Source organism: Myotis myotis, unplaced genomic scaffold (assembly GCF_014108235.1).
Source record: "Myotis myotis isolate mMyoMyo1 unplaced genomic scaffold, mMyoMyo1.p scaffold_m19_p_13, whole genome shotgun sequence".
Lineage (NCBI taxonomy): Eukaryota > Metazoa > Chordata > Mammalia > Chiroptera > Vespertilionidae > Myotis > Myotis myotis.
In genome coordinates this window covers 5223462-5250717 of record NW_023416317.1, presented here as the reverse complement: position 1 = coordinate 5250717, position 27256 = coordinate 5223462, and the positions used below count along the sequence as shown (strand labels likewise).

General features: G+C 44.8%; 1 protein-coding gene across 1 annotated transcript in view; it reads right to left on the bottom strand.

Moving 5' to 3' along the window:
• The window catches only part of SUCLG2 (succinate-CoA ligase GDP-forming subunit beta), a 249257-nt gene that overhangs the window by 177363 nt on the left and 44638 nt on the right, over positions 1-27256 (bottom strand). The window contains exon 2 of the mRNA XM_036331613.1: positions 8647-8788. Within this exon, the coding sequence (XP_036187506.1) occupies positions 8647-8788 (142 nt within the window). The remainder of the gene's footprint in view (positions 1-8646; positions 8789-27256) is intronic.

Sequence of the window (27256 nt, the reverse complement as noted above, 5' to 3'; positions counted from 1 at the left end):
GTTTTTAAGAGTAGACTTAAAAGTTCTCACACATAAAAAAATATGTAACTGTGTGATGATAGATTTTAACGACTTATTGTGGTGATTGTACAATATATACATATATCTGTACACCTGAAACTAGTATAATGTTACATGCCAATATACTCAAATCTCTCTCTTTCTCTCTCTCTCTCTCTCTCTCTCTCTCTCTCTCTCTCTCTATATATATATATATATATATATATATATATATATATATATATATATATAATGTACCTGTGTTTCCTATGAGCCAGATCCTTACCTAGGTCACTCCTCCCACCAAATCCATGGGTAGGTACAACTGACGTCCCATGGTTAACTGATGAGGAAATGGAGCCCTAGAGAAGTTAAAACACATCTAACAAAAGGTGGAGCTAGGTTTGACACCAAGGCAATCTCCTCTAGAGCCCATCTTGTTGACACCACCAGTACCTCCCAGAAGACAGCACTAGGAGGGGTCAGTTAAGCTGGACCAAAATGAATGGGTAATAACAACAATGATAATGAACCCAGCTACCCATTAATGAGACTGTAGGGTACACAACTCTGCCAAAGCTTCCACATATATGACTTCATTTCACTCTCACAGCTCCCTAAGAAGCCAGTATTATTATTTAACCCATTTACAGATGGGGAAAGTGAGGATTCTAGAGGTCAGATCACTTGCCCAGAGTGCATAGCCAGCATGTGGAAAACACAGGATTTGAATTTAAGGCCAACTCCAGAGTGATCTCCACTGGGTTGGAAGGCATTCTGTGGAAGAACTTGGACAAAAGCAAGAAGACACTGGTTTGGCCACACACTGGAAAACAGCACCACGGGGCACAGCGTGTCAAAGACAGACCATGACTACGTCCTGCACAACTGGCCCTGTGATTTTCTACTGAATCTGCCATAAAGGGACGAGTAGTAAGGTATTCTAAGCAAGAGGAAAGCCATCAAGGGATCTAGATTTTCTCATGCTTACGATACTCAGGTGGAGGTTATTTATAAAGAAAACATATATATTTTATGTGGAGTTGTTTCTCAGCGATACATCTCCCATCTGAGGACTGGGAACAGTTTGATTGTTGCATATCAAATACTTCCAGCACTGTCATTTCCCCTCTGTTATCCACATCCCATCTGCTTCCTCTTCCCCACACTGAAGTAACTGGCATATTCGCTCAAACAAAAGCCTGCAGACAAAGATAAAAATAAAATCTAATAATTGGCCCAATTTCATTTGAGAAAAATAACTCACAAACTTGTTCCATGTTGAATAAACGAAACAAAAACATGTAACTGATGAAGCTTGTTTACTCATCTGATTTTGATCCTAAAATAGATCACGCAATATGTATTTTTTTAAACCTTCTCAATTCACTCCCTGACTTTTCTGTAGGTAACCTAGAAAAGCCAAGTGGAGCCTCAGTACTATTTATGCACATCTATTAAACATCGCCAACTCCTGCAACCACCACCTTGGGTAAGAGCGTAGCATCTTAAAAGCAAAATTCCTTAGGTGATGTTTATTCCGTTGCAATATAAAGAAAGCACACTTTTCATTTTCTTTCAAAATTATGCAACTTTTGATTTCATACACTGCAGTCTGCCTAGAAAATACCACCAACAGTATGTGAGCAATATATTCATTATCAAATCATCTGACGAGCTGTACACTAAATACAGTTTAACACTCAGGTGTTATTGCAAAAGCACTGAGCATTTTGAGTTTTTATCTGCTGTTTCTAATAGCTATTATTATATTCCTTTTATGATGCTTGAAACATATGCTCAGTTCAGACCAAAAGAGAAGGTAAATTGATGAGTGCCTTGTTTGAATAAATTATGTGCCCTGCTTGTCTTTTATATATGAATCATTTCTTCAAGTGTGTATTATTATCCTCAATTTCAGAGTCAGGTAAATTATAGCTTAAGTAATCAAAGTACAGCTGCCATGAGAGCTGTGCTGACTGTATATAGCCCATGCTCATTCTAAGCCAAGAAACAGCAATCCCCCTGAATCTAAATGCTAGAGCCTGCTGCAGGATCACCACCCCCTTCCCTGTCCTGCGTGCATGCCGAGGAGATGGTCCCTGTCTCTCTTCAATTCATTGCGATCATCTGATAACTTCAGCCAACAAATGCGAGCGAACTGATGTGATGTGGTTCCTGCAAAATCTCCACATGCAATTCCATGCCCTTCCCCTTGCAAGCGGCTAGAGTGGACACAATGCCAGGTCATCTGTGGGGCCACGTGTTGAAGAGGCTGGTGGCATGAAGAAAGGAGCCTGGGTCTGTGAGTCACCACCTAGAGGCAGACCAAGAACACCACCCTAGGCTTTTATGTGACTAAGAAATAACACTTTATTGTAGAAGTGACTGCGATTTGTCACTTTATGGGTTGCAGAAGCTAGGATTATACTAAAACAGAAAAAAAATCGAAACAAGTCATAATAGGAAATAACAGTCAAACTAAAGATTTTTAAAAAAATAAAATAATTTTGAAAAAATATTTAGTATTTAGGTAATGCTCATTTTATAACGTGGAATTTTAAAAGTAAGAGATAGAACTGTATGAGTAGTATTTTCCCAAGTATAAAAAGATATCCCCTCTCAATTATTTTATGTAAATATGTACCCAGAAATTAATGTTGTTGACTGAACGAATGAATGCATAAAAAGTGGAAGAAAACATGTTCACTTTAAGTCAAGTTCCCTCTGGATATTGGGACAGGAGGAGGTTTTTATTTCTGTGTATTTTCTAAAATCAAAATAATGAGTATAGTCCTTTCATAATCAGAAGAGGTTTGTCTGTTTAAGATTTCTTTAAAAAGGCCAATATATCCAGACAGACATAATACGGCGCTAGCTCTTATGCCCCCGACCCCAGGCACGGTTTTGCTCCATTTACTTCCCCACATGGCAGCCTCTCAGGCATTCGGAACTACCCAATGCACAGGGTGAGTCCAAGGCCCAGGGGCAAATAATTCCCAGGAAAGTCCTGGAAGATGACCCTTCTCTGTTCATTCACAATGAGGCAGCTTTAAAAAGCAAGTCAACAAATAACTCCATTAAGGATCTACTGAAAACACAGAAATTACCCAGTTTCCGCATATACACAATCCTGGGCAGGCAGGGACAGTGAGATTCAGAACCAGTTCCTAAAGTAGGCGCCCCTTTTGTGTAAGTGAGGCCCGTCTGAGGTCACACTCGCAAAATGCACAGCACACTATGACGTTTATTGGTTCGAGTGTGGAAAGATGGGTCGGTCCTTGCTCTATGTGACTGCCCACACTCACACTGAGGCCTGGCTTTCGGAGCACCGCTGTTCGTTTCTAAGGAGAGTGAGTGCCAGGAAGCAGGTGTGAAGCTGCCCGCCCGCAGCCCGGGATCTCGCCCTTCCCTGTGTAGGTATCCGGCTGCTTCCCGTCAGGGAACACCAGACCGTGAGGGGAAAGACGTCCCAGCACAGAAAAATCTAAGGAGGTGACCAGAGAAACTCATTGATATCCGCAGACTCGGGAAGAAGAGAAAATAACATTTTATAAAAAGGGGATCTCTTTGCAAAAATGTATACAAGAGGAAATGGGAACATCTTGATGCACACAGTTAGGGAATGCCTTGAATATCAATTCAGGTGCTCCTTTAAGGAGGACTAAGTAAACATTAGTGAATATTTTAGGAAAAACAATAGTATTTACTGAGCATATGCTATATCTCGGGACCTAAACAAGCATGAAGTAAATTACAAAAAAGATATGAGGAGGCTCAGACCAAGGAGGTGGGAGATGAGGCTCAAAGGTGGGAGGGGCACAGGGGCAGCAGCAGCCAGGAACAGGCAACCCACCTCAGGAGCCAGGAGGACAGCCCCATCGCCCTCACTTCTGGGAAGCAGGCAGCAGGCCACCTCGATGGCCAGCGTTTGCCTTACCCTGCTTCTTTTGCATCCCTGACTCCAGATTCAAAATAATGGGCGGCTGATGTGGTGGTAAATGAAGAGTTACTATGCAGAACCCAATGTCACCTTTACCTATCATTATAAGACAACTAGAGGCCTGATGGGGGACAGGAGGGGGGTGGTGGTCCCTCAGCCCGGCCTGTGCCCTTTCGCAGTCCGGGAGCCCCGGGGAGATGCCCGACTGCCTCAGAGGCGTCTGCTGTGCTCCCCTGCCTTCAGTCTGGCTTGCAGTTGAGCAGCGCTCCCCCGTGGGAGAGTACTGACCATGAGGGGGCAGCTTCTGCGTTGAGTGTCTGCTCCCTGATGGTCAGTGGGCATCATAGCAACCGGTAATTCCACAGTTTGGTCAATTTGCGTATTACTCTTTTATTATATAGGATGAAGATCATCATTTCAACACAAAGGTTATTTATAAGATCTTTTGACACGATCCTAACACATAATGTGGTGTGACAAAGCCACAACAATCACAGAGGCTTGAGAAGTATTTAATTGTCTTAGGATGAATAGGACAAGTCAATCAGTCAACAGGCAGTGCCCTTTTTATATAAAACAGCATGTGACTACATATAAAATGAAAATAATGTTATCATATTGACAAATACAAACATTTTAGCATGCAGGTCATTAGCTGGAAGAGTATTAACTTCTCTATTTATATTTTGATTTCTTTCCCAGCAAAAAATACAACAGCCCAGCCGGCATGGCTTGGTGGTTAGGCATCGACCTATGAACCAAGAGGACATGGTTCGATTCTCAGTCAGGGAACATGCCTGAGTTGTGGGCTAGATCCCCAGTGGGGGGGTGCTGGAGGCAGCCAATCAATGATTCTCTCTCATCACTGATGTTTCTATCTCTCTCTCCCTCTCGCTTCTTCTCTGAAAGCAATAAAAATATATTTTTAAAAAAATAAACAAATAAATGAAACAAAACCATTTTTGAAGTATAATTCTCTCGCTTAAACAAATATTGAGACTCTCATATCAACATGAATGGATTAACTAACAAATTGTGGAGATCCCAAAAGCTAAAAAGTGGAGGTTCTAATGAAGTCTCAGCTATGCTTAATGCAAATACACTTTCAAGGCAGGCCTTGTGAGTCATGTGAGAGACATTCTTTCACTTTCCTTAAAGAGAATAGAAAGGCACATCAAGGCTAGTTATGGACACAGTGGGTATTCTGTAATCATCTGTTGACTTTATACTTAAATTTAGCCCATAGAGGTGAATATATGTAATTATAAACCTCCTGAGAAAATTTTAGGCAAAAAAAACAATTCCTTCTTAAAAGGTAGCTGATACAAACAGCTACAGAAATGAATATTACCCACATATCAAAAACTTAATTCACCAAACCAAATGTACTCTCTCAGACGTAAGTCCATTTTCTGTGCAAGAAAATGAGGTTCTCACTCAATATCTTATCATTATGAATTGTTTGAGAAACAAGAGGTTTGCATTACCCATTTTAAACAAATGTTCAAATTAATAAGTTTTCCATAACTATATGGCAAACTGTTCTATTATCCAAAGAGATACAACAAAATGGATCATTAAGAAAATATCTGTAGATTACATAGTTCCTAGAAATTGCTCCTCAGAACCTATTTCTGGTTTTAATTCAATCTTCTAATTTTATTAATATATATTTGCTATCTTAAAAATGCTGACTCACACAAAAAAATCTTCCAATAACATCGTCATCAAGTTAGCAAAGAGGGAAAATGCTTGGGGAGGAGATTAAACCTAATGTGGCTGGTAGAAATCCCATCTTTGTCAATTATTAGTTGTAGAGACTTCTCAAGTTTTTAACATCCTACTTAAATGGCAAGATTTGGCAACTGATTGAATATGCAGGAGAGGCATTAGAGATGACCTGAAGGTACCTCGGCTGGGTAAGTAGAGGGACATAAGAGGAAGAGAAGTTTAGAGCAACCTAGAGATGACCATTCCATTTAGGGCAGGACAGATGGAAAGACAGAGACACCCATAAGTGGGTGGACAACAGGCTACCAGGAATGCGGGTCCAGACACAAAGAAAGATTTGTATAGCATCCTCACAGAGATTACTGGAAATCATAGGTATGCCTAATATCAACATCAATTTTCAAAATTTTATAAAATGTCACTTTATTTCAAAACGCATCCAAATGACATAGAAAAGTAAGCATGCATACACATTTCAATCATTTACAAACTTTTTGAATTAAAATATGAACTCTTCTAACATATGATCAATAAGATACAAATTATCATGTCTCTAATTTTTCTATGATATCTGTAAACCCCTGAAATTATATGCTGCCACTGCTACTGATGATGATGATAGTAATAAAATCTTACAGAGCACTTATTGCATATTAGGCATATTATCCTTCCATGTAATTTTTTCCCCATTAAAATGTCATAATTATAAAGCGGAGGCCTCATTTTCAGGACAATCAGAAAGATACATGTGTGATCCAGTTTTAACTTTCACCTCAAATCTATTGGCTAAAACTCTCACTGTGCTCTTGGTTCTTATCAGTCTTGTAGGGACAAACATGTGAGCACGGTGGAGTTTTGCCACAGTCTCCTTATTTCGCTTTCTCCGGGCAATCAGTGACATGTATAGTTCCTTTATACTTACTATCACCTCGGTTCACCCAGGTAGACTTGGTACCACCTCCTCTTCTATAAATTTCCCCTCTGAGCAAAAGTGTCTATTCACAACAAAACCCAGAGACCTTCCTTCTACAACAACTGCTCACTGAGTAAGAGGATTACTCATTCATTCACCAAAGGAGGGGCCTGGATTCATTCTCTCCATTCCCTTTCAGCTCTGACGGTGCCACTGGGAGGTGACACACAGCCACATCATTCCCAAACCTTTTATCCAGTTTGATTTTCTTAAAAAATATTCCTCAAAATCCAAACATGGCTTTTTAAAAAGTTGATTTTCATTTTTCTTTTCATTTTTTAAACTGGCTTCACTGTCTGTCTCTCCCGCTCCCTCACCCTGGCCCCACATGGGAAGGCCACCTGGCTAATTCCTACAGCGCAGTTTCTGTCTTACAAACACAGTGTGCAATCCCAGCCACAGAGCGGTGGCTAACTAAATGCTTATCTGAATCCATGACTAGGAAGCCCATTAGGTCAGCAAGCCCCAACCCCACGGAAGTCTGACGGAGCAGTGCACCAGCTGTGCTGGGGGAATCAGCTGCTCCCAGCATTCCCTTAAGAAGGGCCTTGGGCCTGGAATACCAGTGTGGCAGCACATATAAGGAAATAATGGGGAACATGAAGACCAAAGGCCCACATGAACTTTACATTTCTTCGCTCTCCTTACCCAATCCCGAAAGCACAGGAGCATAAAACAAAATGATCCTTTCAGGGGAAAAGGCTGGAACGCTAACCTTTACTGCGGCTACTGCCGGAGCTCACTGAGGAGCACTCATTCGGGCTAGGGCTCATTTCACTGGGAGGCAGGGGGCCCACCTTAAAAAGCAATTTTGATAGTTTTGAAAATAAAATCCATTTTCATTTCTTAAAATATTGGTCGTTCTCACCTAAAACCAATACCAAATAATATTAAATATAAACTATAACTAAAAAGTAAAATTAAAAACATGTATCAGTTGCTCTCAATCTCTACATTTAGCATCTGCATATTGCAAATTAATTTCTCACTAGAGCATAAGTTCTAAGGAGAAAGAAGGCTCGCTTATCTTCCTTCCACAGCTGTGCGGTGGTGCCTGATGCACAGCCCACAATGACTGGCAACACAGAAAGGATCTGTGAGAAGCAGCTGAAGGAACTTGGAAAGGGAGAGGAAAGAACCTCGCCGAAGGACCTCGCTGCTCACTTCTAAAGAGCACAGGACACTGGAAAACTGAGATGGGAAGCCTGCCTCTGCCTTACACCCTCAAAGGTGACTGCGAGGCCTGGGCAAGGCCCGTCAGCAGGCGCTCGAGTCTTCACTTTTCGTGGGAAACACCTCTCCTGGCCCGCAGGCAGGGAATGAGCCTGCACACCCTCCAGGTCCAGGCCCGGCTGCCCAAAGCAGGAGCCACCGGCCCCCGGCCAGCGGAGCACGTGCCATGTGGCTGGTGGGAAAGGCGATGTGCTGGGGTGTAACACAGCTTTTGTGAAGATAAGGGCCAAAAGAGAATGTAAAACATCCCATTGATAAATTATTTTATGTTAATTACATGTTAAATTCCTACTTTGAATATATTGGTATAAACAAAATATATTGTTAAAATTAATTTCACCCATTTATTTCTAGTTTTCCTAAGGTGACTTAAAAAACGTGAAAATGTTTATGTGGCTCATACTGTATCTCTACTCCAGCTCTAATCCAGGCTGACAAAGAGATGCCACCAGAGAGAAAGTCCACTGACATAGACAGCAGGACCTGACTCCTCATTTCTTAATCTTAACTGGAGAAACTGGTTAGACTGTCTGCCCTGTACAATCTCCCTTAAAGAAACACCACAGGGCCTGGCTGCTGTGGCCAGCTGGTTGGGCATGCCCTGTGCATAGGGCTCTCTTGCCTTTGCAATTCACAGTCCCCACTGGATCTGTCACTGAGTATAACCCACAGCACAGCAAGGTAACTGGCGGAAAAGCGCTGCCTGTGCTGAAGGGCAGCGGTTCACTAATCGGGGCAACGCATTCCACCGGGAGGGTGAGCTTACTCAGTTTCTTAGCGGCCTCCAGAGCTTCGTTCGCAGTGTCCACTACAAAGAACCTCTGAACTTTCACTCCGTTGTCGGCCATCAGCTTCTTGCTCTGGTACTCCTGCAGGTTCAGCCATCGTCTGGGGGTGAAGTGGGCTGCCTAGAGAAATTGGGGGAGAGGTGAACACATAATAACAAGCAAAATGACAGTCAACTTATATGGCCAGTCCTACAGGTACCCTCAAAAGGCAGCAACACAGACTATAAACAAACAAACAAACAAAAATCTATCTAAATTCTTCATGCTTAACTGTTTTTCTAATCAAAATGTTAAAGATAACTACACACACAAATACATCAAAATTTTAAGAAACCATGGAAAATAAGTAAGATCTATGTCCAGTAAACAGTAATGTACCAATGTCGATTTCCTGGTTTTGGTGCTCTACTATAACTATGTAAGATGTCAATGTTAGGAGAAGCTGGGTGAAGGGTACTCGGGAAGCCTGCACTATTTTTGCAGCTCCCTGTAAGTCTACAAGTATTTTAAAATGAAAAGTTATTCTTAAAATGATAAGGACTCTATTATATAGTGTATGCCTCCCCTATCCCCACCACAAATAAATGAAGTTCACAGCAATACCTGTATGGACATTGTTAATTGTTTTTTTAACACTTTCAGGTCAATAGGCCACTGACTAATCCATTTCCTTACTGAAGTTTTTAATGGAATTTGGTATAATCATTACATGTTTAATGAGATTATCTCACACACCAGAGTTCAGTAACCTGAAAGAGTCACCATTAATTAAACTAGTTCTGAAAACTGCAACTGGTGTAGGAAAGGCAACCTTACTATCGATCAATTAGTTTCTATATGTCTTGAAAGAAAATAATCAAACGGCAGAATGACATGAACAAAGAGATTCTTCACATTTTATCCAATAAGATCAACAGCATTCCCTATCAAATCCATGAGCCCAAATTTTAAAAGAGAAGCAGGAAAAAATAAGTTCACTTAATTTAAGTTCATTTCCACCCACGAGTTATAGGATGACAATGCCATTAATGCACAAAGAAATCAAAATATCCATCACACAACTGGGCCATGGGCTGGTGGTAGAAGGCCTCCTGAGACACCTCTCTGTGGTTTCCTCAAGGGCCTCGGTGGGTAGCCCAGGAGTATTAGACTGTCAAATGGGGTCCACAGGGCGTTGCCCCGTGTTACCGGGAGCTTTCAGCACCTCTAGCATGTCCTTAACATGGTGCCTGGTTCTGGAACCTCAAAGCTACAATGAATTCATGAGCTCGTTTGGACAAGGCCATTCCACAGAGGCTCCAGCACCTCGAAGCGAGACGGGTTCCACCCACAGGCAAAGCGGGTGTCTTCATCTTCTTTGTATCTTAATGAAGACCGTGATGGTGCTTGGCATATGGAAGATACTAAAAAGAATGCCAGTTAGATGTCCAAATGAATAAGCCCTGCCTTTTGTCCCTTTATTCAGTTCATTTTTCATTCCCAGAAAATGACCTCTAAAAATGGGAAAGTCCTTTAGACCTGAAATGAACATAATGTAATTTAAACACACTTCTTAAAAATTCAATTTTGACATGATTAAAGCTAAAGATATCCCTCTGTTCTATCCTTATTAATATTGGAAATGGTGTTTTCAATTTTGAAGTTTGCCTACACTTCTTTAGAAATAAATCTACTGGGATAAAAATAAATTGACAGGTAAGCAATGTTCCCATCATTTCCTGGATATTATAGAACTGTGTAAGATTTTTTAATCTTCTGAACTTTAAGTCTTGATAAAACATTAAAAAATTTTAAAAAGAAAATTTCAAAAATGAACATATTCATTGTTATCAAGAGACTTAACACATTGCGTACCGCATAGAAACCTCTAAGACATACGCCAGGGACCGCATGTTTTTGGGCAAACTGGACGTTATTTAAATCATCATAACTACAGATCATAAGGCACTTTAGTTGTTGTTTTTCAATAATTATAACATTTTTATTTACAAAAACAATTAAACAATTAAAGTTCCTAGTACTATGGTCATTGTTGCCAACATATTATATCATTCTATATTCTTAATGTAACAGTCACTATCTATTAAACTACAGAATATAATTGAGAAAAGAAAATAAATAAAAATAAAGTTCCTAGTACTTTTTTAACGTATGGTACTGCGTAAAACATTTTCCTCTATGAAGAGGGACCAAACAAAATTTACATAAGTATCTAGATTCGCTCCTTTTTCCATGGGCGGCACAAACTCTTCAGGCTCTCGTAGGAAATTTTTTCTTTCCACTCGCTGGAATACACGTAGGTTCATGCTGCTTCATATCACCTGACAACCTTTTGGGTGGATCTTTACGAGGTGCTCTCCTTGCACCCCCAGGGGAAGGGCTGGACAGATTTGTCTCTGGTTCCGGAGAGCCTTCATTATTGTTATCCGTTATCCAGTCTCTCGCCACTGATAGCAGAAACTGTTTATACTTCATTTTTGCTTGTGGATTGAGGACATTGTACACTCTAAATGAATTGAAAAGTCCACAGTTTATAAGGTACAGCACTGCTTTTTTTGTCCATTTCATCGTTTTCCTTAGAATGGAACAACACGAAAGGAACTGATCCGCACGGTCAACGCCTTTCATGTGGGCATTGTATTCCTTGATGCAGGTAGGTTTTACAATATTCTCTCCCATTTTTCTATATATTTTTTTCCTGTTGTCGAGACAAAAGTGTCATGGATCATTGATATTCGGACAATCCGCTTGTCTTCCCATGCTAGGAGAAAATATCGCCTTTTCTGGAAAATATTATGTCACCTTTCTTCATTCTTGATGTTTTCATTTCCAAATTTGGCAGCAAACCTCTACTCTCCTTAATAGTCCCACTGACTCTAGTTTTGTTCTGTAGCAGCAATTCAGCAGTAGATGTAGCATTGTAATAATTATCCTGGTAAATATGGTGCCATATGCCAAGATAGGGTCCAAGGACTGAAAGAACAGTTTCTTGCAATTTCCTTCCTTCAGCAGTGTATATCTCCATATTGCAGATATAGCCGGTGTCACTCTCGCACACCATCCGAACAAGTAAACCGTATTTTGTTATTTTCGCTGGGTTGTACGTGCGAAATTTGAAAGGTCCTCTCCATGGAATCATTCCCTCGTCCAAAGACAACTGTTGCTTTGGTTTGTATATTGTTCAAAATTTATGCAGGAAATAATCCAGCACAGGTTGGATCTTGAAAAGTCTCCCCGAGCGACTGTCCATTTTGGCGTTATCATTGAAATGCCAGAATGTCCATATTTGCTCAAATCTATGGCAACTCATTGTCTGTGGAAATATAGGGGTACATATCAAAGGATCTGTTGACCAATAGTCTTTCAAGCTATCTTTTCTTGTTTGGCCCATCAGAATAATTAGGCCAAGGAATTTCTTGATGTCCTTCTGTGTAACCGGAGACCACTTTAGTGTTCTAGATGGTGTTTTGCGTTTCATTGCGGTTTGATCGTGATAGTTGGACAGCTCTTTGCACAACATCTCAAACAATTCATCACCAAAAAAGAGATTGGTCACAGAGGGTACAGAGTCACACTGAGACGGAAATGTAGTGACCCCAGCATGATTTTCAAACATTTGTAAGCGTGGTGGTGTGTCAATTTCAGACCAACAATTATCAGTGGCTTCGTCAGTGTCGGAATCACTTGAAAGCACCACCACCTTGCGCTTCCTTACAGGTCTAATAATTTCACTGTCAGTAGAATCAGTCATCCGCATCTTTGATCTCACTAGGAATATCTGATAAATTATCGTTAAATACTTCCGGAAGTGTATCAGTTTCATTGGTTTCCTTCCTTTATCTGAGAGAGGGCATTTCTAAAAGCGCCAGGAACTTGAAGACGAAGACTATTTGAATGACCAAAATACAATGTAACTGCAATGCTTTATGGGTTCGTGCAATTATATAGTTTTTCATAGATTGACCTGCACAGTTTCCACCAATGAGATCGCTTCCTTCGATGTGGATTGTGCTGCACCAGCACGGCCAAGGGTGTCTCTGAGTAGAGGGGGTGAAAGGATAAAGGAAAGACAGACAAGAGAATAATAGCTGGGCCTCAGTGGGACACTGCTCCCTGAAGAGGAGACAATGCCGGCGCCCACAAGCCGTGTCTTTATTTTATAGCAGATGCCACGAGGCAAAGTAGGGGCGTGATCATGTTGTTTACAGCATTCTCGTGAGTTTCAACCTCACTTAACTGCATGCACCCGAACTCTAGCACAAGGCACGTGGGGCTACGTGTTCGGACCATAGGTTCAAGCTTACAACCACAGCTGTTGGCTATGATTGTGCTGGGAGGGCCCTGCCCTCCAGCTGGGACTTGAACGTGGCAGTGAGAGGACCCTGTCCTTTCATTAGTGCGAGGCTTGAACCTGCCAAAACACTGTAACCACACCCCACAGTGGACAAGACAGTGTGCTGACATCTAAGGTCCATAACAGATGGCACAGGCGAAAACGAGAACACTCGTGGGCAGTCCTTAACAGATGGCGCTCGAAACACCAGAAAACTCCTGAGCAGTACTCAATGTGTTAATAGCACATCACACTATATACTAGCACATCACATTACATACTAAGAAAAACTCAAATTTAAGGAGTTTAGTAAAAGCTCCCTAAGAGAAGATTATATATTAGACTAGAGGCCCAGTGCATTAAATTCATGCGGGGGGGGGGGGGGGGGGGTTGTCCTCACTCAGCCTGGCCTGCATCCTCTCACAATCAGGGACCTTTCAGGGGATGTCCGACTGCCGGTTTAGGCCTGATCCCACTGCAGATCAGGCCTAAATGGGCAGTCAGACATCCCTCTCACAATACGGGACCACTGGCTCCTAACCACCTCTGCCTATCTGCCTGATCACCCCTAACCACTCTGCCTGCCTGCCTGATCACCCCTAACTGCTCCCTGGGAGGCAGGGCTAGCCTGGGCGAGGAGCCATGGTGTTCTGCACTTTCCAACCAGGAATGTTTTAACAGGCAGTCTCCAAAAACTTGAACTGGAAAATCCAAAAGTAGAGTGCTCAGATTTCAGGCATCAGGTGCTATTAGCAGGATTTCTATCCCAATTAGACTCTAATTCTGAGCTCTCAACAGTCTGGACAAACTGCCCTTCACTATCTCCAAAGTTTCTTATTCATCACTATCCCATTTTCCTCCGCTTCAAACCAAGGTAACAAGCAAAACCTTTAATTCTGATCTTCCTCATGCAAGGGAACAGCAAACCTCAATCAAAATAATTTCCTGCCAGAAGTCATGTCTAAATACTGTGAGACTGAGGACTACAGGGCTGACTATGATGTACATGCGAAATAACAGGCTCTCATTCTAGCGGTAGGAGCCCAGGCGTCCTCCACAATCCCACAATCCTCTGGTCGCATACTTCCGGTTTCTCTAGCTCCTCCTTAAATGGTGTTTCCTTCAGTAGCGTTGCAAGTCCAGGGCCTCTAGTTGGAGAGGATTTTTCTTTGACGTTGATAGCTATTTACTATTTGGAATCAGTGAAGTTTCGGGAGCCCAGCCGCTGCCATGAACATGTCGGTCCTAAGCGCACTCGTGAAACAACCGCCCATTCAGTCCCCGGCTGGCGTCTCCTGGTTCGCAATGAGAAAGGTACTGTGCTGAGCCATTTTCCAATCAGATCTTCCTCTTCCTTCCCCAGCACACTCCAAACCTACTCTAGGCCGACCACCCCAACCCTGCAGACCCTTAAGACCTTCTCCCCTATTTCTTCGACTTTCCCCCATCAAACTCGCACCCTATCGCGTTGCCTAGGGGCGCCCCTAACTGCTCCCTGGGGGATGGGGCCAGCCTGGGCCAGGATGGTGTTCTGGTCTCTGGTCGTTCTGGTCGCTGGCCTTTAATTATATAGGATATATGCTCTATTCTGGGACCACTTTAAAAAGGCAAGTGGGGAAGGATCAATAGATTAAGTCTATGTTGACAGACGCATTTAGAGCAGTTAGCAGAAGATGAAGAAAAATACGGTTTGAAAAAAACATTTGAGAGAGACTAAAAACAGCCACAGTGTGGTCACAGTCAATGCCTTTTCATCAGAACACTCACTGTATTAATTTTAGATATTTTAATGCAATCTGCTGCAAACTAATTGCAATTGATCCAGGGACCAGCTTCATAGACATATAAACACATCGACTGCTTTTGCACTGACTCCAATGAAAGCCTGCTGCAATTCAGTTGCTCTTAAATTGAAAACTAGCACAGTGAACATAGTTCTAAAGCCACTGCTAACTCTGAGCTGTCATCCACAAAGTGATCAATATCACCTGTGTTTTTCAACCCTAAACCTGGAAGAACAGGGTCGATGACTGGGTCTAAAACTTCACTTCAACTTCGTTCATTAAGAATTTCTGATATATATCTAAGGAGGAACAACTTAAATCTACTTTTGTATTTCAAGAAGAAAAAAGAAGAGGAGACACATGCTAAGCAAATGGATGGTGTAAAGTATGCTGGAAATGTAATCAAATGCTGAATTCTGATCTTCAATCATATTAACAGTTCCTTCTATTGTTGATTGAGCAATTACCATGCGTTACGCATCATACTAAACTCTCATGTATCTAACAATCAAAACAATCATGAAAAGTCAAATATTATTATCTTTCTCAATAGCTGTCATTAATGCAAACCAACAACTACCCCTAAGCTTCCCTCTTCCAGGAGCATCCTTGCTGTGGCTGAAGTTAGATAAGGCCTGCAACTCGCATTGGCTGATAAGTCATGAGCACCCCTGGTGTGTGACAGGTCGGGGCCAACACTGAATTACCATCCCTCCCGCCCACGAAGCTCTCTCTCTCTCTCGACCTGGGGAATGACGACATTCAGGATGGTGCTGCTGTCCCAGCCAGGGGCCAGAGTGAGGACCACACCCCTCAGGGGATAAAAAATACACCTTCATGGACCTTCAGCCACTGAGATTCTGGGGATTATGTGTTACTGTCACAGAACCTCATCTATAGAACCTCGCCTGTGCTAACTGTAAAACCATCTTATAAATTAGGAAACCCAGGTGAAAGGTTAAGTCACTGGCCCAAGATCACAGGAGGATGTCAGACACAACGCTCCTCTAGTCGACAGTATTGATCACTGTGTAATACTGCAGTCCCTGCATTTGGATTCTGGCCCCACAACCCAGGGGCCCTGGTGATAGACAGGCTGAGATGAGTAAGATCATGTTCCTGTCTTCAAACATCTACAGAACAGATTCATGAAACACTGGCCCATGTGTGTAAGGAAAAGTGTGAACGCTTCAGACTCTGGGAGAGAGGGAGGTGGGTGTGAGCAGTGCTGTCCTAAGACACTAGAATGGCAGAAGCCATTTATTTCAACTCCTAGGAAGAGAGCTACCTATTAAAACCCTGGACCAGTGCCTCCACTGCAGAAGTCAGGACCTCCAGGCAAATCGACCTAACAGCGGAATGACCAGTCACTATGATGCACACTGACCACCAGGGAACAGATGCTCAGTGCAGGAACTGCCCCCTTGTGGTCAGTGCACTCCCACAGGGGGAGCACCACTCAGGCAGAAGCCGGGCTCACGGCTGGTGAGTGCAGCAGCGATGGCGGGAGCCTCTCCCGCCTCCTCCTCCGCAGCGCTAAGGATGCCCGACTGCCAGCTCCAGGTCTGCTAGAGGGTTCAGGCCAGGCTGAGGGCTTTACCCCCTTATCCTCCCTCGCCCCCCCCCCCCGCCCAGTGCATAAATTTCGTGCACTGGGCCTCTAGTTGATAATAGGAAGGGCCAGACAAATCTCATTTGGTAAGCAAGTTAAAATGTGCTATATGTGCCAAGTAAATTTACTTTACATCACATTTGAGCCCTGAAATTTCATCTCACTGATGAGAAAATTAGAAGGTAAGAGAGGTTAAGTAATTCATCTATGGCCACTCAGCTGGTTAAGTAAGAGTCAAGACTTAAATCCAGGTCTGCCTTAAAAACCCATGACCTTTCTATTATGCCAGCTGATTAACTGATTGATTTTTCTGGGTCATTCTGTGAGTCCTATGTCAATAAAAAGGACTTGGAACCAGCACCAGACAAAAAATATACTGCCATTCCTGATCTAAAAGTACCCACTTTCCATTTAAAAGAAGAGAAAATAAAGTTGTTACCAGTGGGGTGTTCTCTGTCTGTGAAGTAGCTTCTGGGGTGCCGCTGGAATAAGAACTTCCTGAGGGCCCCCAGGAGGATGAGGATGGTGGAAAGCTTTATTTCTTGGAATTAAACCCCTGGTTCCCAAGGTCCCATTTTGTCCTCAACAGAGCTGTGATGAAAGCCAGTGTCCATATTAAATCACAGGCCAGTTCAGCTAACTGCGTGCGTGTTCCCAGCTAGTCTATCACGTGGGAGCCACATGACAGGCTAGGCAGGTCACGGAACAAACAAGAAACAGGAATGCAAGCAGCAGAGAGAACTCTTTGTCTGTGGATATGTATCCCTAATTTTCACAGGTTTGCACCGGGGTGCACCTTCCTGGCCAATGATCTTTGTTCCTAGGTTAGACGGACAGGCGAGCACCTTCGCTACCTCACCGGGACTTCACTGCCCCTGTGTCCATTTCCCTTCCCCCAGGATCTGCAGGGAATGGACAGGTGGTTCCCTGGGGAATGTGAAACTGCAGCTTCCTGGGAAAGCTGCCCCGATGACCATGTTTACAATGCCTGGCCTCACTTTGCTTCTTTCCTATTGTTAATATTCGCTAGCTAGTGACATCAGAAACAAAGTGACTAACAAATTGGGAACACTGGTAAAGATGGCACGGTCCCTGAAAAAGGAGTGTGGATGCGATGTGGAAGTTAGAGTAGATGACTAGAAAAGTGCTTTAAAGTTTCCTGATCAAGAGAAGCAAGACTGGAACTCTTCTTTACAAGAAATCAGACTGGGAGCCGGACACCATTCTGCTCCACTTGGAAGGCATCTCTGAGAGCCTCTGTCTAAGACCGGGCAGGAAGCGGGACAGCATCTGCTAAAAAGATAATCTGTCCTACCAGGGAAGAACTGAAAGTTTAGTTTTCAGACTATCCTGGAATTGGATCATAGCCGTTTCCTATTTTAGAATTACTTCCTCTTGGGGACGTGCGGGTCTGGAACTAGTGCTCTGCAGATTATTTCAGCTAAAGGCCATTTTAGCTTCAGGCTCGAGAAACTTCTGCCACCCTCCCCAACCCCCTACACTACCGAGAAGAGGAACTAGCGGCCTTGCTCATAACAGATGATCATAACAGATGGAATAAGAACTTCCTGAGGGCCCCCAGGAGGATGAGATGATCAGAGATAACTTCTCTTCACCTGTCTAAAGCGCAGAGAAAGTACTAATTACTGAATGCCTGCCTGCTCTTCTTATCATCCTACAGCGACCTTCTGAGGCCCCAAGACCCCCTCACCTCATCCCCAGCTCAGAATGTTTTATATTCTTCAACCCCCCTTTCTATCTCTCAACCTTCCCTGCATATAGGGCTCCCACGGGCATGAGATTAAATTTGATTTTCTCTTGTCCATCTGCCTCCTGTTGATTTGCTTATCTGGCCAGCCAAAAAGAACCAGAGGAGGGAAAGGTGAATTTTCCCCTTCCCCACAGGTACCTTGGCAAAGTCTTCCATTTTTAACCAAACTGAATACTTGCAAACACATATGAGTGCCATGGTTACAGAAACTGTACTCTACACTTGATAAGCATCACCTCATTTAATTCTCACCACAGCCCCGCAAGGAAGAAACTGGATGAGGCCCATTTTACAGATGAGCAAATTAAGTCTCAGAGAAGTTTAGTGCCTGCTGAGAGTCACAGAGTTGGTCAGAGGTAGAGCCACATTTCAAACTGAGGTGTGTCTGACTCCATTCTATGCTCTCCGATGGGACAGCATGCAAGGTCTCCGGGTCACTGAGCAGTGAAATAATTGGGGCAGGAGGAGCGGCAGGAGGCGGTGTAAGGACTCCTCCTCAGGAAGGTGCAGAGCTGCACTGAAAGAGGGTCAGGAGACCGAGGGAAGATGTGAATGAGAGAGAGATTCCTGATGGGCTTCTCCACATCAAAAGAATTAAGATCCTCACAGATACAGCCTGGTTCTTTTTATCCCGGTTCAGCACAAAAGCAGCCCATTTTTCAAGGAGCTAAGAGAGCTAAAACTCTTTGTAGTCACGACAAATGCCCCAAGGAGAGTCCAGACTTCACCAACAGCAAGAAAGAAAGGGAGGGAAAAAATACAACCTTGAAAACATTAGCGTATTAACACAACAGCAGAAATCCTATATAATAAAAGCCCAATATGCTAAGTGTCCAGTCGTCCAGTTGGCCATTTAACCAATTAAAGTGTAGTATGCTAATGATATGCTAAGGCCGCTCAACTGCTCGCTATGACATGCACTGACCACCAAGGAGCAGATGCTCCGACCAGTAGGTTAGCTTGCTGCTGGGGTCCGGCCGATCGAGACTGAGTGAGATGGGCTGGACATGTCCTGGAGCCCTCCTGCAGTCCCTCCCTGGCTGGCCAACCTCCCACATCCTTCCCCGGCCCCAATCGTGTATCGGTGGGGTCACAGCTGGCTAGCGTAGTGGCGGTGGTGGGAGCCTCTCCTGCCTCCCCAGCAGCACTAAGGATGTCCGACTGCCAGCTTAGACCCACTTCCCATGGGGAGCAGGCCTAAGCCAGCAGTCAGACATCCGCTAAGGGCTCTTGGATTGTGAGAGGGCATAGGCGGGCTGAGGCGACCCCCTCCCCCATCCAAGTGCACAAATTTCATGCACTGAGCTCTAGTAAATGCATAAAAGGCACAACATACCAAGCAGCATCGCGTTAAAATGTCTGGCTGTCCCCTGGTGGACAGCGTGCCAGTCCAAGCATGTCACAGGGAAAGCCACCCTCATCTTATACTGTGAGCAGAGTGGACAGACTTATTGATACACTAGAGGCCCGGTGCACAAAATTCATGCACTGCGGGGGGGAGGGGTCCCTCAGCCCGACCTGCACCCTCTTGCAGTCTGGGAGCCCTCGGGGGAGTCAGACATTCTTAGCGCTGCTGCAGAAACGGGAGAGGCTCCCGCCACCACCGCTGCGCTCGCCAGCCGTGAGCCCAGCTTCTGGCTGAGCAGTGCTCCCCCTGTGGGAGCACCCTGACCACCAGTGGGCAGCTGCTGCATTGAACTGATGGTGGTCAGTGTGCGTCACAGCAACCGGTCATTCCACCATTTGGTCAGTTTTCATATTAGCCTTTTATTATACAGGGCGGCAGGAAAACAAACTAACGCGGCGTGAACACAAACTTGCATGTAAACCCTACCAAGGCCACTGGCTGAACCTGTGCCTTATTCATTTGTGGAACGATTTTCCCCTGGGTATTTACGATGCAGCAGCCACTTGCTAACGGGCATCCCTCTCCACAGGTCAGCACAGACGAGCTGCTCTTAGAGGCCTGTGTCCCAGGAGGGAAGGCAGGGAAGAACGACCTGAACACACCACTGAAGAATGTGATCAGAACAGGAGGTGCTATGAAGGAAATACGTGATGAATTACGGAGGCCAGTGCAGACTGAGCGGTGACCTCCTGACCTCCAGGAGGCCACCTCAGAAGGGAGGGGCATGTGAAGAAACTCGGGAGGAAAGGGTTAGTTGAGCAGAAACCGGGGACAACGTGAGAGAGGAGAATGGGAAGGTGAGCAGGAAGCAGACGTGCGGTGCCAGTAAACGGCTGGTGAGCTTAGACTTTGTGCCTCCGCTGTAAGCAGGGTGGGTGAGATGAGTCCACATTTTGGAAGAGTCGCCCTGTCTGCGGTAGAGACGATGAAACCAGTTACCGGAGCTGCACTGAACCAGAACAGAGTCAGCAACCGTGTCCTACAAACAGCCCAGCTGTTTGAGACCAGATAGTCTGAGTTGCAACTATTCAGCTCTGCCTTTGTATCATAGGTCAGGCATAGTTAATATACAAAATCATGGGCATGGCATGTTCCAATAAAACTTTATTTACAAAAGCAATTGGGTTTGCAGACCCCTCAATGAAACAACAGAGAAGGGCAGTGAAGGCGGAAACAGAAATGAAGAGCCTGGATAAGCCTGTGGGAAAGCAAAGCTCACTCAGGGCTTGGACCTGGGGTTTAAGGAAAAAGAACCTAGTATTAGACAGACACACACACACTCTTTACACCGCGTGTAAACCTGGTGAATTTTATGTATCGTAAGAAAGCATTTCTTTAGAAACAGCCTTAGCCTTAGGTTTTTTGCCCGAACTAGACTTGGCATGACACTTAATTATTGAGACACCCGCACATCATTCCTCCTCCACATCAGAGCTGCTAGGGCTTTGATCTTAGAACCTTCTTCATTATTTAGTACTAGTCCCAGCGGCAACAGGCACAGCTCTGCTAGCGCCCGTGCTGCTGCAGCGGCCCCTCGGCAGCTCTGCTCCAAGGAGAAAACACAGGCCTCTCTTGATTAAAGAGACACACAAAAACTAAGGATTAAGAAGGTGTGGCATATCCGATGAAATACTACAAAACGGTTTAAATGAATGAGCCAGCTCTTGACATATCGATGTACAAATATTTCCAAAGCAAAATATAGGGAGAAATAAGCAACTGACGCAGGGGTCCTCAAACTGCGGCCCGCGGGCCACATGCAAATACAAATATTGTATTTGTTCCCGTTTTGTTTTTTTACTTCAAAATAAGATATGTGCAGTGTGCATAGGAATTTGTTCATAGTTTTTTTTTAAACTACAGTCCAGCCCTCCAGCGGTCTGAGGGACAGTGAACTGGCCCCTGTTTAAAGTCTGAGGACCCCTGGGAGGGTCACAGAAGAGCATGCATGCTTCAACAGCAACAGTATCAAACAACGTTATGGAGACAAATGAAGGGCTCAGAGTATGTCACCCCAAAATATGCCACTCTGGCATAAGAGTTATTTTGAGCTGAAGGCAACTGAAAAGAAGTGGCTCTTCCTACAATCTGATGCCCATAGAAGCTCAAGCTCCTTTTCCTTTGTCTTAGCACTTCTTTGAAAAAATATTGTTCTTCTGTCAGGATGCTACAGAAGCCCAAACAGATAAGGTACTGAAAGGTGTGTCCGCACAGCCATTATAATGGGTCAAAGGTGTCCACTGAGGGCGTCAGATACTCTCCTTCAGAGTGCCTCCTCCGCTTCTGCCCCCCCCCCCCCCCCCCGCTTTCCCTTCAGGAACTCCTTAAATTATTCCCCAAAGTCCTTTCCAATAAATTCAGTGAAAAGCTTTAAGGGACAGACTTTATTTCAATCAACCCACTCATGCTCCTAACAATCAAACAGCACTTACTAGTTTAGGATACATTTGAGTTTAATGGGATTTACCCCATAGAAATGGCCTTCTCATAGCTTCTTTATAGCAGCATTTGAGCGCCTAGCTAACTCAATCTCCCAGGCTCACCTGTCAACCTGGCATGCTCGGAATGACTGGGGAGCAGTGAATGAGCGGGAGCAGTGAATGAGCGGCCTTCACTGGGGAACTCCCAGGCGGCGCTGCGGGAAGTTGCAGGGGCTGTACAGAATGACAATAGGTGTCCATAAGGCTCTGAGGGCACTCTTTGTGTTTAGAAAGGGACTTTGCCCTAGCCAGTTTGGCTCAGTGGATAAAGCCTCGGCCTGCGGACTGAGTGGTCCCAGGTTCGATTCCAGTCAAGTGCACATGTCCAGGTTGTGGGCTCGATCCCCAGTAGGGGGCATGCAGGGGACAGCCAACCAATGATTCTCTCTCATCATTGATGTTTCTATCTCTCTCTCCCCATCCCTTCCTCTCTGAAATTAGTAAAAAAAATATAAAAAAAAATAAAAATTAAAAATTAGAAAGGGACTTTATTCTTGTTAATACTAGTAAGTAAAGTATTACTACTATGGAAAACTAATTCTTAAAATGTTCTATTAAGAATGATTTTAAAAAGATAACATTATAGAAAGTGTCCCTTTTTCCATGTTTCCATTGTCAGAATCAGCATTTACAGGAGAAATTACAATTTTGAAGATTAAATCCCATTGCTTTCCCCAATATTCTATATAAAATGCCCTGGTTATGGGAGAAAAGTACATGTCAGATCTTTCAATTCACATCAGTCACCTCTGCTCTGGCAGAAATGTGAGATTCTTTGGCCAGAGTGGGGGAGGGGAGGGGAGCTAAACCTCACCTGCATCTGTGGGACTAACCCATGGAACTTAAATTCAAGGCAGGCTTTCAGAAAACTGGAGAACGTGAACATGAAACTTCAAAATAATCCCTGAAAAGAGCATTTATACAATGCAGGACACACACATTCACTTTCCTACAGAAGACTTTTGAAGGAACTACTGTTCCTAAAGAACAGCAGATGCGCATGAACCAGAATGACAGACACACAGCTAAACAAGCCCAGGACGGGGCTGCTCCGAAGGTGGGGGTGGCTCTGGTTGTATTTTACACTCGAGGGCTGGATACGCAGAGGGCAGAGGAGGCAACAGTCAGGAGACCGAGGCCCGGGGCAAACGGTAATTGTGGGGCCCGTGGCCCTGAGAGAGGGCAGGGCCCAGGCCAGCTGACACCAAGACAAGAGGCCAGTTACTGGCACCTGCCATGTGTCTACACACCCTGCCCGCTCCCAGCACTGACGGCAGGGTGCTCGACGCACAGTATCAAGAGTGATCACGGAGGCCCACCAACGTTGTGCAGGAGAAACAGAAGAAATTAATTCATGGAGAACAAACTGCCCAAACTGCCCTTCAAAAAGTATAATACATCAGACAGATGTGAGAGAATGTTCGGTCCACCACAGCGTTATTCAGGGTAGCCAAGACATGGAAACAACCTAAATGTCCTCCAACACATGATTGGATAAAGAAGACGTGGCACATATATACGATGGAATACTCCTCAGCCATAAACAGACATGAAATCCTGTCATATGTGACAACATGGATGCATCTGAAAGTATTATACTAAGCAATGTAAGTCAGATGGAAAGGACAAGAATCATATGATTTCACTCATATGTGAGATATGAAACAGAAAGCAACAAACAAGCAAACTAAACAAACAAACACCAGTATGGTGGTTACAGAGGAAAAAGGGGATGGAAAGAGGATGAAGAGGGTAAACGGCGTCAAATACACGGTGACTACACTTGGGGCGGTGAGCACACAATGCAATATACAGATACATAGAACGGTACACCTGAAACGATGCTACTAAGAAATGTTACCCCCCAATAAATGTCACTTAAAAAAGTAACTAGAAATCTGGAAAATTTAAAATTGATCACTAAAAAAGAGGGGAGGGGGGGTAGGAGCAAGAAGAGATAAGTTGAAAGTAGAGGGAATATAACCAGAAAGCAAATTAGTGAGCTAGAAATTGAAGGAGGGAGTCCATGGTCAAATATTTGGGAAATACATACTTTTATTTTCTTTATTTTAAAGGATCCGAGAAGTCCAATAATTTTTTTAAAATCTAACTTTATTTTACAGTTTTAGCCAAAGCAATTTTAAGTAGGCATTCGCTTTAGTTACTCCTTTGGGAAATGCCATAGACTACAAAATCAGACAAGTACACACTAACCCTAACACCAGACAGAAGGAAATTGGAGCTATTTCACCTCCGTGTGCAAGTAACTTTGTTGATTCAGGTATTTCACACTTATCTTCTCATTATTCTGTACAACCTCTGGGATTCAGATATAAAGAAAGAAGAAAAATACCCAAATTGGGGTCATATCAGTGACGTGCCAGTCATTAAGCTATTTTCTATCAGCTCCAAAACTTCCCTCTTAGGTGTTCCCTGTCTGCGTGTAGACACTCTGCAAATTACCTTCCCCTTGGCCAGCTGGCCTCCCATGAGCTCCAGCCAGAATGGGGCCTCAGGGAGGCTGAAGGCTGGGGGGTGGGGAAGGTGCCACTCCTCCTGCATGGCTGCCATGCCTGCGATCAGGAGCCCTGGCCGCAGCTCTGCACATGGCAGCAGTTGGTCCCTTTCACCTGCAATGGGGTCCTGCCAGCACTCGCAGAGCAGCCGCAGAGCCACTAGAGGCGCCTGGCGCCCTCCTCACCCCTCGGGTCCCAGCTCTGAGAGCCCTTCCACGCTCCCAGCTGCTCCAGTGGCTCCCTATCATTCCCGGGGTGGGAGCTCTCCCTGCACTTAGTCTCTGCGTTCGTCACTTTGCCTTTTGTCCTCCCAAGGCTTCTTTACTCCTCCACTAGTTCTCGGACCAGTTCTCTATGTGAAATTGCCCCTATTCGGGTAACTAGGGTAGTTTCTATATTTCTGACTGGACCCAGATGGTAACGCAGGAATGGGAAGGAAAGGGTGAAGACAGACAAATGTAGTCAGTGCCTGCCCGTTTCAAACTGTCCTACTGCAAGTACTATCAGACGTATAAACAGCTACTACTCTATACGCACAGAGACGGGTCACCAGCTCCATCGAGCAAACACCGCCCGCGGCAGAGCCGGGCCCAGTCAGCAGGGACTCTGGTCAGCCTTTTCCTGAGTGAATGCGTGCACGAAGGCACAGGGGGACCGAGGGAGACCCACTCCCACCCGCAGCTGGAAGGAGTACCTTGAGGGCTCTGAGCTGAGTGGACGGCATTCAGAAGGGCATGTCTAAGGGGTCAGAAGGTCACTGCACGTCCAACCACGAGAAGGAAGCCGAGGTGACTACAGGGCTTGTAGGCGTGTGGACGCACTCGTTTGGGGACAGGCTTAAGCTGCTCCACATGACACAGGAGAAGCTGCTCAGTGCGTGCGAGAGGACGGGAGAACGTCTGCGGGGGGCCTGGGCCTGCCATGCCTTCACGTGACTGAAACCTTCAGCATTGTCGGGCTCACTGCGGCTTTGGGGGAAGAGCACTTTCTGCCGAATATCCAGAGATGCTGAGCTCCATATTGGACTCAGCACTGGCAACAGCCGCCACGCATGATGTCTCCTGACGCCAGAGGCATGTCATTTCCCCACACCAATTCCCCAATTCTCTTACACACCAAAGTGGCCAACAACTCAGTTCAACTCCCAGAGCTGGCACAGACCCCACAGGTTAAGGGTTCAGTCCCAGAAGACTATTCCTACTGCAGACACCAGCGCAAATGGGGTTCTCAGGCAACATGTACTTCTACCCAACTGACGACAAAACAGGTGGTTCCCCTGGGCCTCCCCTCAAGTTCAAAAATTCTCTACAGCTCACAGAACTTGGGAAAGTGCTTTACAGTATATTACCAAGCAAAAGCCAATGGAAGACATGCATAATGTGGGCAGTGAGCAGAGCGCCTAGCCCGCTGGACACGCCCCCTCCCCAGGCAACATGTAGCTGTGTCCACCAACCTGTTTAGAGTTTTAATCCAGGTTCAGTACATAAGAATGATTAAGTGATTAGCCAGTGTTGACTGAACTCAATCTCCCAGTCCCCTCCCCAACTCAGAGGTGGGTTAGGAAAGGGACTGGAATGCCAACCTTCTAAGCAGCCAGCCTCTCCCTGGAAACTAAGGGCCACCGGAGTCACCACATTAGCACAAACGCAGGTGTGGCAAAAAAGGGTTTGTTATCAATACAAAGGATGCTCCCACCACCCAGGAAAGTCCACGGGTTTTAGGAGCTCTGTGCCCTCTGCATCCCCACCTGTTACCAGTGGAAGTGCAGTTCTAGGGATACCACAGGAAAGGAATTTCTTGGGACTCGCAAGTGAGGATGAGTGGTCTTTATTCCACCCGAGTTTCCAATATCCCTTTCCCTTCATCCTGCAGTGGAAGAAGTCCAAGCTTGTCTTCAGCAGAGTTAGAATTCAGGCCCCTGCCCAGAGTGAATGCTCCATTTAAAGTCCAGTCCAGTCCAGTCCAGCATCTGGCCAGCTTAGCTTGTGTCCCCAGCTGCAGTCCATTGCTTGTGGGGTCCACAGGCCATGGGCCATGAGGCTGCTTAAGACCACATGGCAAGCGAGCACACAGGGTAAGTGCAGGGCAGAGCAAGAGCGCCAGAGCACAGGAGCAGAACAGGAGAGAACTCTTTGGGGAGTGTAAGTATCCTTCAGGATTTCACGGGTTTGCGTGGCTCAACCCCATTAACCAATTGTCTTTTTCCAGGTTAGACTGACAGCAAGACTCTCCCCTACATCACCCCACTTCACTGCGCATGCACCATCTCTCTTTGCTTGGACCCCTCCCCGCAGTGGTCTGCAGGGATTGGACTGGTGGTTCCTTGGGGAGTGCAGAGCTGCAGCTGCCTGGTGAAGCTGCCCAGATGACTATCTTATCATGTCTGGCCTCCCCTTTGCTCTCTTCCAATTATTAATATTAATAACTACCTAATTGCGATAACAATACCCCACATCACATGGTAAAATTGTCAGCTTTATGAGAATTACAGCAGTTTCTTATCCTGCTCTCTGCTCCCTTCTCATTCTACAATCCTGAAAACAAAAAAGATAAATTTTGTTATACAGCCATGAAATGTATATTGTGCCTGTAAAAAAGGATTCAGAGCTATTAGTATATAAGGCACTGCACTCCGAGGGAATGAAACCAAGTTAATGAAGCACACATGAAAAACCACTCCTAAT